Source organism: Ammospiza nelsoni, chromosome 12 (genome assembly GCF_027579445.1).
Source record: "Ammospiza nelsoni isolate bAmmNel1 chromosome 12, bAmmNel1.pri, whole genome shotgun sequence".
Taxonomy (NCBI): domain Eukaryota; kingdom Metazoa; phylum Chordata; class Aves; order Passeriformes; family Passerellidae; genus Ammospiza; species Ammospiza nelsoni.
The window spans coordinates 9,124,742-9,139,625 of record NC_080644.1 but is presented as its reverse complement, the minus strand read 5'-3'; the positions used below and the strand labels follow the sequence as shown (position 1 = coordinate 9,139,625).

Genomic DNA, 14,884 nt, shown 5'->3' with positions numbered 1-14,884 from the left:
CTCTAGGACTGTGTTTTTTGTGATGGATGGAATAGGGGAAGGGAAACACTTGTTTAACCATTTCATCCTGTCCCCTCTGTTTGGCAGAGGACTTCAGGCACTGTACGGGGCTTTGCTCTTTCAGACAGTGACCTCAGCTCATAGTTGCTATTAAAGTTAAGAGTTCAGAGAGCCAGAAAGCTCCAGGGACACTGGGGCTGGGAAAGGCATGCCAAGGAGAGCACAGCACTGCATCAGGGTTTCCAACCCTTGCTCAGCCTTGCACTCTGCCTCAGCTAGTAAGATGCTGGCCAATGCTGACCTGATCCAACTCATAATACAGAATAATAAGATTAGATAATAAGCTAGCCCTTGGTCAGGGTTCAAAAATATTTGTTTCCCACCTTGCCTCTGCCAGCAGTGTTTCAGGCAGGTACCCCACTGAATTGAATTTTGAGAGCAATCCCTCTAATGCCATTGAAGACAAAGACCTCTTACCTTAGCCTGACATTAAACAGCTTTTTGCTGTTCCCAGGGCTGTACTCCATCAGCTGTGATGTGCCAGGGCTTGGAACAAGTCCTCCCTGAGGGGTACAGATTGCTCCATTCACTCCATTCCTGCTTCTAAGCATGGCAGCTCCATTGATCCCACAGCCAGCCCTCGCCCAGGCTGTTGGGGCAGCTGTGATGGATTCCAGGGTGGGAAAGCACACAGCAGAGAAGCACTAGGAGTGGGAGTCCAGGAGTAGGACTGGCTTCACCAGTTGAGAGCTCTCCTTTTGGCAGCCCTGCTGGTCCCTGACTGGCAGACACCTGCACTGCTCAACAGCAGCTCATTGCAGCACCCTTAAGCAGCAGCAGTCACCATCCCTTTCCCCTCAAAACTGCAGGTTTTCTATACTTGATACCAAAGATTTCCCCAGCAACAGCAGCAGTGAGACACCACTGCAAGCTCAGGATCACTTCTGCTCCTGCTGAAGCACTTCTGTCGGCTGCTGTCTGTGCCAACACTGCCCAGGTAGGCAAAGGTAATGCTGGCCACAGGGACACAGAGAGGGTTTGTGACAGGGACTCACCTTCACCTGCCCCTCTCAGACACAGCAGCTGCTCCAGACTCATTTGCATTGCTGCCTCAACTCCCTAAAGCCTCAGACTGCAGCCAAGGAGCTACTCTGAATCATTTCTGTATCATCTAGAAGCTAAGTGCCAGCTTCATCTTTTCTGATCATCATTTTAAAACCTCTTGTCCTTGTTCACGTCCTTTCAGAGGCTATTCTGATATCCTCATGTTCCTGGGCCTCACCTCTCATTTTAAGGAAGGCTCACCCAGCACAGCCATCTGGCACTGTGAGTGGTGTCACAGGCACACCTGGAGTGCCCTGGTACACCTGAAAAGGGCTGCAGCCAAGCTAAACAGCAGCAGAATGAAGTTTACCTGTACAGCTCCATTCCAGCTCTCCTTTTGTGCATTACACTCCTGCAAATACATGCTTTTCCTCTAGACACCAAGCAGAAAAGCTTCCAGCCCCTGACACTTAGAGAAATAACAAATCAGGGTCCTGTATATTAAATGAATTAAAGTCCTTTATAAATATCTCACTGAGGAGATGATATCTAAACAGTGAACAGTTCAGGCTGAGGCATCCACTAAGAGGAAAATAAATATTTAAGGACATCAGAGGAAGAACTGGTGAAATGAAGGTGAAAAAAAAGGAATGATGAAAAGGCCCAGTGAAGAATCCCAGTGGAGCAGAGCAGAGCAGACACCATGCAGGAGCAAATGTGTAAGTGGTTCTATTAAAATGCTGGAAGGAAAACAAGAGGTAGGAGGGGTGACTCAGCAGGGAGCTGAAGGGAGAGTATGATACAGCACAGAAGGGAGATTGAGACAGCAAAAGCTGCACAGAAAGCAGGTGGGTGGTGCTGGTGGAGGTGTGCTCCTGCAGTCAAGTGAGGTCAGTGCATCACCAGCCTCAAGCACTGAGCAGTCTCCAGGGACTGAGATTCCTTTCCTGACTAGGGAGAGCAGAGCATTAAGGCCAGGGTAAAGACAGCAGTAACAGGTCCCAGCTCCCCCTGCAAGCAGGAGGTGTCCTTGTTGGACACAATGCAGTAATGAATGCTTGCAGGCTCTTCAGCGACTCCTGGAAACTTCTGCTCAGAGACACACATTGGAAATGCAGCTTTTGATTTACAGCTGCTACAACACCTCAAAAAGTTGATCTTGTGCAGCACAGACACACAGACCCTGGGGTGAGCAGCAGGAAACACTAGAGGCCATTGCTGCAGGTCTACAAGGTTCATTACTGGAGGAGAACAGCAGCAATCCATCCTGTTTTGCTTAAATCCATCCTTCTAGGGAATCAGAAAGGATTAGAGGAGCCTGTTGGTTGGCAATTTGATAATGTAATGCTCTATGTCCCTTCTGTCAGCTCTCCAGACTGACACCACACCAGCACCACCAACTTCAATCCCTCATTGCTGCAGCCTGAGTCCATCCTTCCACCTGGGAGAAGCAAAGCCTTGGCTGTCCCCCTGCCAAGGGAACTAACCCATTTATGGATGGGGGTGGAACTATCAGCTTTTTATTGGTGTCAGCTACATGGACAAATAAAACTACAGAACCCAATAAATTCACTAAAATGATGATTCATCAGCACTCATCATTTTCTGGGCAGCTGCCCCAGGCTGGGTTCCACACCACATTTCACAAGGTGTTTTCAGTGGTGAGAAGACATTTAATGTGAGGATTTTTACAGGTGCAGGAGGAGGCAATTCTACAGGGGTTACAATACACACAAACAATAGGATGGGGCATGTGAGGACAAGCCAGTGTCACTGTATGGGCATGATTCCATCAGCATGGTGGGGTTCCTGCTCCTGTTCTTCAACAGCAACATTCTCAGGGCTTGCTCTCAGTCCCACAGCCTGCAAGAAACAGAGAACCCACACATGTAATTTTCAACTGCTAAAGGAAGAGTTTCATTCAGAAAACATGAAATTCACCTGAACTTGGATTAACACTGTTACTTTGATATCATAAATCAAGAAGATATTCCAGATATCTTCAAAGGGGTACATACAGTCTGAATTGCTTTGTTAGTGTGTCTATCCCAGCCTCAGCAGCAGGGCCTGTTCCCTGATGAAGTACACAAAGAATGTTTTATAGGGTATCTACAAAAAAAGCAAACACTGGGAACCCCCAGGAAAGATTGTGCTAGCCTTCACTAGACCTACAGAAAAGCAAGGACCTTCCCTATATTCCTTTCTGGTAGCAGAGTCATTGTCCCCCATCAACATAGAAACAACCCGCACAGGTCTCTGTGGTACAGCTAAATGCAGAAAATAGAGGACGCAATTTAAGAAATGGAATATTACAGTCAAACACACTGACACTGCTCATTAAACCTTGCTTGGGCTGGATGAGAAGCCCAATCCCCAATCCCAGAGTGATAAACCAGAGGCTCTGAGCACAGCAGGGCCCAGCACCCACCTGGAGTCAGGGCAGGAAGGCCCCAGCAGGGCCCTTGTGGGCTGTCTCGGTGCTCTGGTGTGCCTGGAGAACGGTCACGGCTTCCTCGATCTGCCAACAGAGCACAAGGGGGAGGAGTGGAGCTGCTCCAGTGCAAAACTGTGCCAGGAACTCAACACTGCAGGTCCCCACAGACCCGCTCTCAAAAGGTAAAGCACTCAAATAATTACAAAATCCAAGCCTGCTCCTTCTGCAGGAGACTGATCAGCACAAAGAACTTTTCTGTCTCTTACCAAAGGAAATTCTGAGGCATCTCTCCTTTATTATCAAGTCAGAACTTGCTAGACACAAGTCAGATTTCACAGGTAAAGCTACACCTGACACCACCCAGCAGAGCCCAGGCTCCTCAAAAATACAGCAGTGGAGGAGTGAAAGCAGCTCCTGTCTCCAAGGAGCAACAAAAAGATGCAGTCAACTTGCTCCAACTACTTTGATGGGAACCAAACCTAAATATTGACCAGAATTAAGAGGGACACTCAAGAAATACTGCAGAGAGGCAGCAGTCTGCCTGGTTTCTGTTCTGAGGAAAGAGCTGCTTCCATGTAGAGATACCACCCTGCTTCTCCCCTCTTGCTTCCTAGCCACTTCCAAACCACCCTCAAGCTTGGTCTGTGTTTCAGGGAGCTGCTTCCAGCTTGTCCTTTTGCTGAGGGCAGGCAGACATCCAGGCACTGGGTGTGGTGACATCAACCTGGGGCTCCTTTTTCATTTGAAAACAAAACCAGCAGCTGCTTGCTCTTCCCACAGGGATCAATGTGCTGGGCTGTGCTCCCCTCCCTTGCAGCAGCAGGAAATCGGCCCTTTGGAGAGGGATTTGCCTGGGCACGGGGTCTGGCCTACCTTGGAGCGCAGGGAGTCTGGGGACTCCAGGAGCAGCAGCAGCTCGGAGTTGTCAATCTCCAGCAGCATCCCAGTGATCTTGCCAGCCAGAGAGGGGTGCATCACATGGATCAGAGGGTAGAGGCGCTCACCTGCTCCAAACAGCAGCCAGGGCATGAGAAACATGCAGGTCACCAGCATTTTAACCCACTGCAAGCCCTCCTCAGCCTAACTGGGACACAAGGGTGGTGATGGCGGTGGGAAAACCACTGCTCACAGGCAGAGCTGCTCCACCACGTCTCAGCCACAGGAAGCTGCTGGGTGAAGTCAGCAGCAGGCACCTACAGTGGGCACAGGGCAGTGGAGCTGGGCACTCCTGCCCACCCCTGCACAGTTTCTGCAGGAGCAGTTTCCTCCTGGGAACAAAGAGCTAGTCTGTTGTAGTCATGATATTTTCTGAAAAAATCTTTTCTTTAGGATTTTTCCTCCTGAGAAGCTGAGAGACCTCAGGAACAAAATGTAAACAATGGTTATCTGCTGCTGTGGAATGCAATAGGTGCATCTGTGATTGGTCTCATGTTGTTGTTTCTAATTAATGGCCAATCACAGTCCAGCTGGCTCAGACTGTCTGGTCAGTCACAAGCCTTTGTTACCACTCCTTTTCCATTCTTAGCCAGCCTTCTGATGAAATCCTTTCTTTTAGTATAGTTTTAATATAATATATATAATAAAATAAAAAAATCTGCCTTCTGAAACATGGAGTCAGATCCTCATCTCTTCTCTCATCCTAAGACCTCTGAGAACACCACAGCCTGTGACCTGCTGTGCTTTGGCCAGGCCAAGTGATGCTGTCCCACACCAGGGCACTGCCTGTGGGCACCACAGAACACCTGAAACCCAAGGCCTGTGTGGCACAGCTGATCTTAAACCCCATGGCCACCAGGCTGTTCATCAGTGCAGGACGGCTCAGAGCTCAGGGTAACTGGAAATGCCCTGGCATGGCCTGGCAGCACAGGCAGGCTGGATGGAGCTCTGCCTCTCTGCAAAGCTTCACCAGACACTTCTCACTGTCAGGCAGCTCACGCAGACAGGGAGTGGCTTTATTGTTCCCATCCACTTCCAACACAGACTGAATTTATTATTATTTTTCTTTAAGCAGCATAATATCAGAGCAATCCCACAAAGCCTTACAGCTTCTCCCAGCAGTTAATTCTGCCCTGGTGCATGCAAGCCCATGTGCCCCCAGGGCCCTGCAGCTGGACCTGCTCCAGCAGAGCAGCCTGGCACCCACCTATCATTTGCTTCTGCTCCTGAGGGGGGGCTGCTGCAAGCAAGGATGCTGTCAGTGGCTCCTGCCCCTGGACATGCACAGCAGGTTCTCCCAGCTGGGGGGAAAAACAGGGAAGAACAGCAATCAAAGGCTGGAAGGGATATGAGTTACTTGAATTGCAGGAATGGTGCTCAATACCAGCCACAATGGGCGTTTCAGCCTTCCAAGATGCATTGTCAGTTTGCATTCAAACAGCAGCTTGCAGAAAAGCTGGAATCAAGCATTGGAGCTGTGTGGCTGCTGGATCCACAGCCCCACTCACAGAGCATGGAGATCCCTGGGCTCAGCAGTCACATTATCCCAGAACAGTAATGTCACATTTTGGTGACACTTACCTGTGGGGCCACCATGGGTGGCATGTGCCCCATGGGCTGCATGTTCCTGGCAGAGGAGGAGTACTTGTACTGCTGGGCTCCCCGTGGCAGGGCAGATGAGGAGGGCACCCGGGTGCTCGCTGTCTGTGTCCCGATGTTGACTGCAGTGGGGACAAGAACATTTGTGAGGAGGGGTCCTTAAGTGCATGCCTGTGCCAAGGAGGCTGAAGCCACAAGGACAGTGTGCTTGTTTGGAGGGCCTGAAAAGTCCTACATGGGCTCAAAGCAGCCCCCCGGTGAAAGGCAGCTTCCCCAGGACAGGCAGGCACTGCTGCCCTTGGGGTGGGGTGCTCTGGTGTTGTGCAGGGGACAGGAGAGCTGGCAAAGGCACCCACAGCTCGTCAGCCCTCCAGCAGAAACCCATCAGCAGCCAGAGAAGGGGAACAGCACTGGGCAGGGTGGGCTGTGAGACCCTTGTCTGCCTGCCCATCTTGAAGGGAGGTGAAGGCAGAGAAATGAGAGGACAATGACAAAAGGAGAAGGGACAAGACACAGACAGTCCTCCTAGTCCCAGTGCTCACTTCAGCAATTAGACACTCAGTGTCTAAAATCCCATGAAGATGGGAAGGCTGTAGGCAGTCACTGCCCCAGATGGCATGTGTGGAGGGGACACTCCAAGACCCAGGGCCAGCCTCAGCACAGCCAGGCACTGGGGGTGCCAGCAAGGTCTGGTTCTCAGCTCCAAACCCCTCTAACATCAGGCTTGGCATTGACAGCAGTTCAGCCTGTAAGATCCCTTCCTGCAACCCAAAGATCCTTTCCCACCCTCTGCTTTTGTCCAGGCACTACGCCCAGGGGCTGTGACTGCATCACCATCTGCTTTAAGGATCGTATTCAAGGTATAGCCACCAACAAGACCAATCGGCACATCAGAAACCTGTCCCATTACCTCAAAGATCCCAACCTTCCCCAAAAAGTTACATACTTAGCTCCTACAGACACTGCTCCAACTCCATCCCACCATGAGCAACCCCACAAACCAATCCATCCTATTGGGGACCTGAGCTCACAGTAAGCACCCCTGCCACCCTGGTGATACCACGGGGGTCCTTCCCCCACTCACCCACTCTCTGGGCCTGGGGGGGCACTCGGGGCACCTGGGTGGAGGCCTGTCTGGTGGTGCTGATGTTGGACAGCAGGCGCCGGGGCGGCACCGCAGCCCTCAGGATGGGGGTGGCTTCAGGGTACACTGCTGCAGATACAGAGAAACACACAGTGAAGCTGCTGGGTAGCAGAGGCATGGAAGGAGACGTGGGGAGAGTGGCTGTGGCTGGGGACAGTTCAGGAGCACCTCACCGCTGGTGTCCCTGCCAACATCTCACCTCCCGGTGCCCATCACCGTGACCCTGCACCGAATCCTGCACGCTTTCCCAAGATAAACCCTCATGGTTACACACTCCCTGCTGCTTTTAAGGCCCCTCAGTCCCTGTCTGAGCCCAGCTGGTGCCAAGAGCCCCCAGGGAGAGGCAGGCAGACTCACAGGGAGGCCGGGAGGGCTGTGCACTCCAGCGAGTGGCAGGGCGGACTGGGACAACAGGGCTGGGGCCATAGAAGGCAGCTCTGGTTTGTGGCTGGGGAAGAAGAGCACATCCAATGTGACTGGGGAGCTGAGATGAGCCAGAACTAACCCAAAGCCTCTTGGTGGCTGCTGCACACAGACAGACAAGCCAAAACCATGCTCTGCAGGCTGCCAGAGCACTTTAAAGACCGACCTCCAGCCCTGATGTCAGCATGCCCTCCAGCAGCTCTGTTTTATGCCTCCTCAGAAGCTTCTGCCCCTCTGTAACCCTTCTCCCTTGCTCTCCATGCTTCCCTCCCACCAAACTCCTCCTGCCTTCCTTCCCTAGCAGTAACTGTGAAATCCCCAGCCCATTTCTGCAGCACCAGCACCCCCACCCAGGCAGATCCCACTGGCTCCACAGGGTGTGCCTGTCACAGACATCTTTTATGGAAAATCCTTTCCTCAGGATTTTTCCTCCTGAGAAGCTGAGAGACCTCAGGAACAAAATGTAATCAATGGTTATCTGCTGCTGTGGAACGCAACAGGTGCATCTGTGATTGGTCTCATGTGGTTGTTTCTAATTAATGGCCAATCACAGTGAGCTAGCTCAGATTCTCTGTCTGAGCCACAAGCTTTTGTTATCATTCTTTCTTCTATTCTTAGCCAGCCTTCTGATGAAATCTTTTCTTCTATTATCTTAGTATCATTTTAATATAATATATATAATAAAATAATAAATCAAGCCTTCTGAAACATGGAGTCAGAAACTCATCTGTTCCCTCATCCTCAGACCCCTGTGAACACTGTCACAGTGTGCCCAGATCAGCACAACCCAAGCTCTGCTCCCCAGCCCCCTCCAGGACAAATTTGGGTCCCCATGCAAAGCTGCCACTGGGGAGCATGACTCACCTGAGGCATGGGGGGTAGGAAGTACCCCTGGGGGCTCTGGAAAGAGCCCAGGAGAGGGCCAGGCAGGGCCCTCATGGTGGCCAGCCTCTGCATGTACTGGTTGGTGAGGATGGCTTTGCGCTCCTCCTTCCGCTGCGCCAGTGCCACGTAGAGAGGCTTGGTGCTGACAATGCGCCCGTTCATCTCTGTCACCGCCTTGGTGGCCTCCTCTGGGGAGGAAAAACATACAAACCCAAAGCCTTTGCTGCGGCCACCCTCTGTCATCACCTAAAACAGGAGTAGAACAAGACAGCTCAGTCCACAGATCGCTGCAGCATCCACAGAACAGCGTGGGGTGTTTGTGTGTGAGATCCAGCCACAGGCACCCCATTTCAGCCCCCACACCCAGGGTGGGATGGATGGGACTGCACCTCTCCCACAAACGGGTTTCTCTGGGGAAGGGCAGGATTTGCTCAGGCAGTAGGTTTGGGAAATGAAGGTGGCAGAGTCTGGACCAGCCTGGGATCGGGAGCCTGTGATCATCTGGGGGTAATCTGTGCCTCAGCCTCACAGGGCTCATGGGCCAGAAATGCTCTGGTACTGAATGCTGCAGCCAGCAAGGGATGGGGATCAGTGGGACTCAGTGCTCTGGCAAGGGCCAGGCAGCATCTGTCCCTGGCAGGTTAAAGGTAGCTGACTTTAAAGTCAGACCATCCCTTACATGTTGCCTTCCAGAGAATCCTGACACCAGTGCCAGTGAAAAGAGTGACACGTCCATGGTGTTCCAAAATGCCAGACATCAGCATGTCACCCCCTGTCCTGAGAGAGGTGGCCTGTGGGTCATTTTCATTGTACCAGTGTCACAGAGCAGTTGGGCAATATTCAGAATGTTGCAGCTGTAAGGTCCCATAGCTGGCACCTCACCAGGGCTGGGGTAATTCAACAAAGCTACCAAATATTTGCTCCTCAGGACAGTGTGAAGTGAAGCAGTATGTCCCTTACACCTGGCTTGAGATCCAAGCCATCAGCAGGGAAGTATAATTCAACAGGATAATAACCCCTACCCATCCCCAGGGGCTGAGTGCACTGGTTTACTGACCCCAGGAGCTCCAGTCCCTCACCTTGGCACTGGTGATGGTGCCATAGGGGGAGAACTCCTTCCTCAGCCTCTCATCGTCTATTCCATCATCCAAGTTCTTCACATACAGGTTGACCCCCTGCACAGAGGTGAAAAAAAAAAGCAGCTCGGCATCCCAAAGTTTACAGCAGTTTGTCACACTGGATGCTCATTTCAGCAGCAGCTCAGCTGGAGGGTGGGACATCTCACAGAGACATGGAGAGGGGCCAGAATTGTGGATAAACTCTACTCAAAATACAAACATCCCAAGTGAAGAGGGCACCCACACCATCACTGGGAACCTGCTGAACCTCATGAAGCTGTCTCATTTCCAGACTAATATTTCTGGAAATTGGCAGACCCATATGTTCACCTCTCAACACCATCCTGGGTTAAATCTCTCCTCTTTCCTGATGTTGCTTCCCAGGCCATTCCCAGGCAGTGACTGACCCCTCATTGCAGGAGGTGCCCACCATGCTGATGCGCTCTGGAGAGCTCTGCGCAGTCCCAAGCTGAGTCCCCCTGTTGCAGGCCTGCAGGATGGAGCCCCCTGCTCTCCCTTACCTGGTACCTGTTCACCCTCTCTTGCTTCATCTGCTCGAATTTCCTCTTGAGCTCGCTCTGGCGCTCCAGCCGCTTCTGGGCACGGCCCACGTACAGCACGCGCCCGTTGAGCTCCTTCCCGTTCATGTCAGCCACGGCCTGCCGGGGAGAGAAGGGTCTCAGACAGCGGGGAGCCCCCGGCCACAGCTCTGCTCTCACCCACCACCCCAGGGCAGCCCCAGCACGAGCACAGAGCTGCTCCCCTTGCCAGATCCTGCCCATCCAGGTACCCAGTGCCAGCTCCCAGACAGGCACAAAGCTGGTGAGGTGAGGACATCACCAGGTGACAGTCCCAGGAGAGAGATGGGCAGTGAGAAGCCTCTTGCCTTCTGGGCTTCCTCGTGCTTCTCAAAGTTGACGAACCCGAAGCCCTTTGAGCGGCCGCTGCTGTCCATCATGACCTTGACACTCAAGGTTTTTCCTGCAGCCGAGAAGGAAAGCACAGTCTGAGTGGTGCCCAGTGAGGGGGTGCTCCCAGTGTGCAGAACTGTGCTGGGAACCACCATGGGAGACCAGCCCAGCAAGGACACTGGGCAGCCAGGGCAGCTGGAGGAGCCCAGCAGGACAGACCGCTGGATCCCCATGACACAGGGACAGCAGGCTGTGTGGTTTGGTGAGGGTTATACCTCCAACCCAGGCTGCTGCTCTCATTGCCCTGGGCTCTTCAGCCAATGCAGGGAGTTCCTTTGGCTAAAAAATCTCATCTCCTTTACATATGAGCACAGATTGGGTTCATATGAAGGATAACCACAAGTTACTTGGGATGACACTGACCAAGTATGGCCCATGGATTGGCACAACACTAAAACCCATCACAAGAGGCATCCTCTAGCAGTGGACTAAACTGAAAAATTGATTTATTTTAAATTCAGACTCCACAATTCTTATTCCCAGGGTTCCTGTAACCCCACAGTATGCAATAACAAGACAACTTAAAAAAAAACGTCCAAGAAAGAAAAAACATACTTTTTCCAAGACAGTACCAAGGACAAGTTGTCCTCTGTCACAGCAGGGAAGCACATGTAACATCCTGACAAGTGAAGTGACTGCAGTTTTTTTGTGTGGGGGATGTTTAAACAAGTCACATCTCACAAGAAAAGGGGCTGCTATTTCAGCCAAACACTCCCCCACCCTTCCTTTTAGGCTGCCCCAACTCCAGTTTATCAGACATGAGGATATTTCAACAACACACTCACCAAACTTGGAGAATATTTCCCTCAGTCTGTCATCATCCATGTCATCCCCAAAGTTTTTGATGTAGACATTGGTGAATTCTATAGCCCTAGCCCCAACCTCTGCCTCGCGCTCTTTGCGGGATTTGAAATGTCCAACAAACCTGTGGGAAGGAAGGAAGGGCCTCAAACCCTGCATGCCCCCTGCAGAGGGAAGATGGACTCAGGCACATCTGTCACAGCAGAGCACAAGAGAGATCCCATCACCTCAGGCCATGCTTTGCTCACCCACAGACTCACCGGGAGTTTCACATACAGCTCCTTCAGCATGTCCCACTCTGGTGTGCATGTACCCAAACTCCCCATTGTCACTGCCAAAAGTAGGGATGTGTCACCCCAGGAGACATCAAGAGACTTCAAAGGATGCCACCACCACAAAAGACCCCAAAGGGCACCACCAAGTGCCAGCTCTGTTCCTCCAAAGTGATCTCCAACACTCTGGGCAGCCCTTGCCTCTGTGGGATGTAGAGTGAGGTGATGCAATGCAAACAGAGAGAGGAACGACAAAACCTCTTCCTGCCCAGATTATCTGATGGCAACAGCCAAGATCAGGGACCAGCTCCACTTTGTGGGCATCTCCTCAGCAATAAAACCCAGCCTGAGGCTGGACTCCTTCCCCACCATCTGGGAGCAGCTCCAAACCACTATCACACTTCCCCCAGCACCCACCACAAGTGACTCACTGTCCCAGAGAGCTGCCATGCCCAGCAGGGATGGAAAAGGGAAGAACACAGAGCAGCAGGAAGGGGATGCCTGATAGTGCCAGAGAAAGGAGTCTGGGCTCTGCACTTGGCTCTGCTCCTCCCTTGCCTTGGTCCACTTACACCTTCCTGTCATTGAGCAACATCCCATTCATGGTCTCAATGGCCCGAGTTGCTGCCTCATGAGTCTCAAAGTGGACAAAGCCATAGCCACGGGATCCATTTTCATCACAAACCACCTGCAAACACAGCAGAGGGGCAAAGGAAAGAGACAGACACTGTGTTTCTCCATGTTTGTACATGAGTACATCATAGGAAAATCCAGCTCCATTTTCCAGGGGCATTTTCCCTCCCTGACATCCTGCTCCCACTGCAGCTGAGCTCTTTTGGGATGTTGGCAGCAGGTCAGGGAGGTGGGCAATCCCAGGACCAGATCCATGCTGCCTTATATGGTATCCAGGAACTTATGGCTCCCCAAGACCCACTGGTGCACTGAGCTGGAGCAGAATGGCACATAACATCCCTGTGCAGGGACTGGGGGAAAAGCCCCCATTCTGAGGGGGAACATAGCAAAGCCTTTCGGCTTCAAAGCAGCTGGGAATTTAATAGAGATGTTGTGGGAAGTGAAATGAGAAAGGGAATTCCAGCTGGCTGGAGCATGCTTCCAGGGCTGGGGCAGCTCTGCAGCAAGTCCTCTCCTGCAGGGCACACCTACCTTGCATGACAGGATGTTTCCAAAGGTAGAGAATGTGTCATACAGGGCTTTGTTATCAATGGAGTCATCCAGGTTCTTGATGAAGATGTTTCCAACCCCTGATTTCCTGAGCCCGGGGTCCCGTTGGGACCACATGATGCGGATGGGCCGGCCTTTGATCACCTCGAAGTTCATGGTGTCCAGGGCTCGCTCAGCTGGCAAAGGAGGGGGAGGAGAGGGGAGTAACACACACAGATCTGCCTCACACTCTGCAGCAGCTGAGCCGGGCACAGGAACGGGGACAGGGGCTTGTTAACCTAAATGGGACAGGCAGCTCTGCTCCCCACCCCTCCAGCCACACCAGTCCTTGACTAATTACTTCTTTTCTCTCCAAAGGCACGCCTGACTACCAAGGATCAGCCATTTCACAACAAGCTCCAGTCTGGCAGATGCCCAGCTAATTCACCCAGTAAGGATTTTGGTCTCTAGGGCAACTAAATCAACACCTTCCCATCATTACAGCCTCACTTCAGCCTGGAACACCTTCCAATTACAGCACTGTGTCATGGCAATGCCTGCCAGGGGAGCGGCCTCACTTTACACTGTGAGCCAGTGGGCAGCTGGGCACCCCAGGGGAGGGGCAGAAGGGGTTTTGGTGCCCTTCTCTGATGGAGAAGAAGGAGGGAGGCCACTCCTGCAAGTCACCTTCAACCCCTCACCAGAGTCCAACAGCTGCATCCTTTCCCAGACACTGAGAAGAGATGGAAGCAGGATGGGTCACCATCAGAGAGAAGGCTGGGGTTAGTTAGAACCAAGCCCCAAGAGCAATGCAGCCATTCAGACAGCAGCTCCCCCCTCTCCCAAGGCCCACCCAAGTCCCTGCTGTGAGGCAGCTCCTCAGAGCTGCACGAGGAACCTACCATCCACAGGCTGCTGGAAGTTGATGTAGGCGTAGCCCAGCGAGCGGCGCGTGGCCACGTCCCGGCACACCCGGATGGACATGATGGGCCCAGCAGGAGAGAACTTCTCATACAGCATGGCTTCAGTCACATCTGGGTGCAGGTCTCCCACGTAGAGAGAGGCTAAGGGATAGCCAGGGCCACTGGCATTCATGGTCACCCACAGAGCTCAGCTGCAGGAGGAGACAGACCCGAGGCTGCAGGGCACAGGTTTCAGATTGCCTGTGCAATCACAGACCCACACTGGGGCTGGCCCGATTGCAGCAACATAAGTCAAAGCAATGCCCTTCCCTTCCCACCAGCAGCACTAGGATCAGGAACGCCCCAAGGAAGCTGCAATATCAAAGCTTTCCAGGACATAACAATTTTGGTGCAAAAGTTGAGCTGGAGTGGTGTGCACCTCACAGCCCTTGCACACCCCGGAAGGAAGCAGAGGGACACACTACACACACAGAGATTTGCTCCTTAAAACACTCAAACCCCAAGAGGAACAAAATGGAGTTTAATTTCTCAGAAGATAAACAGCCCTTCTCCACTAGAGACTTTCATTTTAACTCCTTAATGGCTCCCTCCAGCTGGGGCAGACCCGAGGACCGGGGGTTTGTATTGATGGCCAGGGAGCAGAAATGCAGCCCACTGCTCCCTGCAGACACCTCCATCTCTAACAAGGCAGACACAGGGTTTTAGCCACCCCTTCCTTGTTTCTCAGCCTGTTGACTACTGTTTCCATAGCAGGCAAATTGATGCTCAGTCTCTGCCTGGTTTCAGTTGAGTATAAAGTTTTGTGTGAAGACAACAGTCAGTGCTTGAGACCCCCAGGCTAGGAACACAAAAATGGAAGTCTTGCCCCACAAGCGTATACATCCACCCTTGGGGCTCTTACCTTAAAGCTCAAAACTCCTGAGACACTTGTTTAGACACCTATAGACACCCAAAATTAATACACATATATAGGAGAGGTGCATCGAGCAATCCCCCAGCCAAAGGCAGATCCCCACGGTGGAGCCGCGCACCGGCTCCGTGACACAGCCCCGCTCCTCGCACCGCCCTGAGACTCCCCCCCCCAAAACCAAACCCAGGGTAACAGAGCACCCCCAGCGCCCCTCTGGAACCAGCGGGGCACGGAGGGAAGGGAGCTCAAACGGGGAGGAGGCG

General features: G+C 52.4%; 1 protein-coding gene across 2 annotated transcripts; it reads right to left on the bottom strand.

Moving 5' to 3' along the window:
* Positions 1-2,696: 2,696 nt before the first annotated feature.
* On the bottom strand, positions 2,697-14,650 carry PABPC1L (poly(A) binding protein cytoplasmic 1 like). Of its 2 annotated transcripts, none has more exons than XM_059480796.1 (16): positions 14,613-14,650; positions 13,691-13,902; positions 12,792-12,985; positions 12,200-12,315; positions 11,340-11,479; positions 10,470-10,564; positions 10,105-10,242; positions 9,545-9,640; positions 8,445-8,711; positions 7,515-7,605; positions 7,098-7,226; positions 5,996-6,135; positions 5,622-5,715; positions 4,352-4,482; positions 3,473-3,562; positions 2,697-2,907 (listed from the first exon to the last, which is right to left on the bottom strand). In XM_059480796.1, the coding sequence occupies exons 2-15, from the start codon at positions 13,881-13,883 to the stop codon at positions 3,479-3,481; spliced, it is 1,908 nt and encodes a 635-aa protein (XP_059336779.1). In that variant the 5' UTR covers positions 13,884-13,902; positions 14,613-14,650; the 3' UTR covers positions 2,697-2,907; positions 3,473-3,478. The 2 variants fall into 2 exon arrangements, with proteins under 2 accessions (XP_059336779.1, XP_059336781.1); XM_059480798.1 differs by having other exon boundaries at positions 7,098-7,223.
* Between the last annotated feature and the right edge of the window lie 234 nt (positions 14,651-14,884).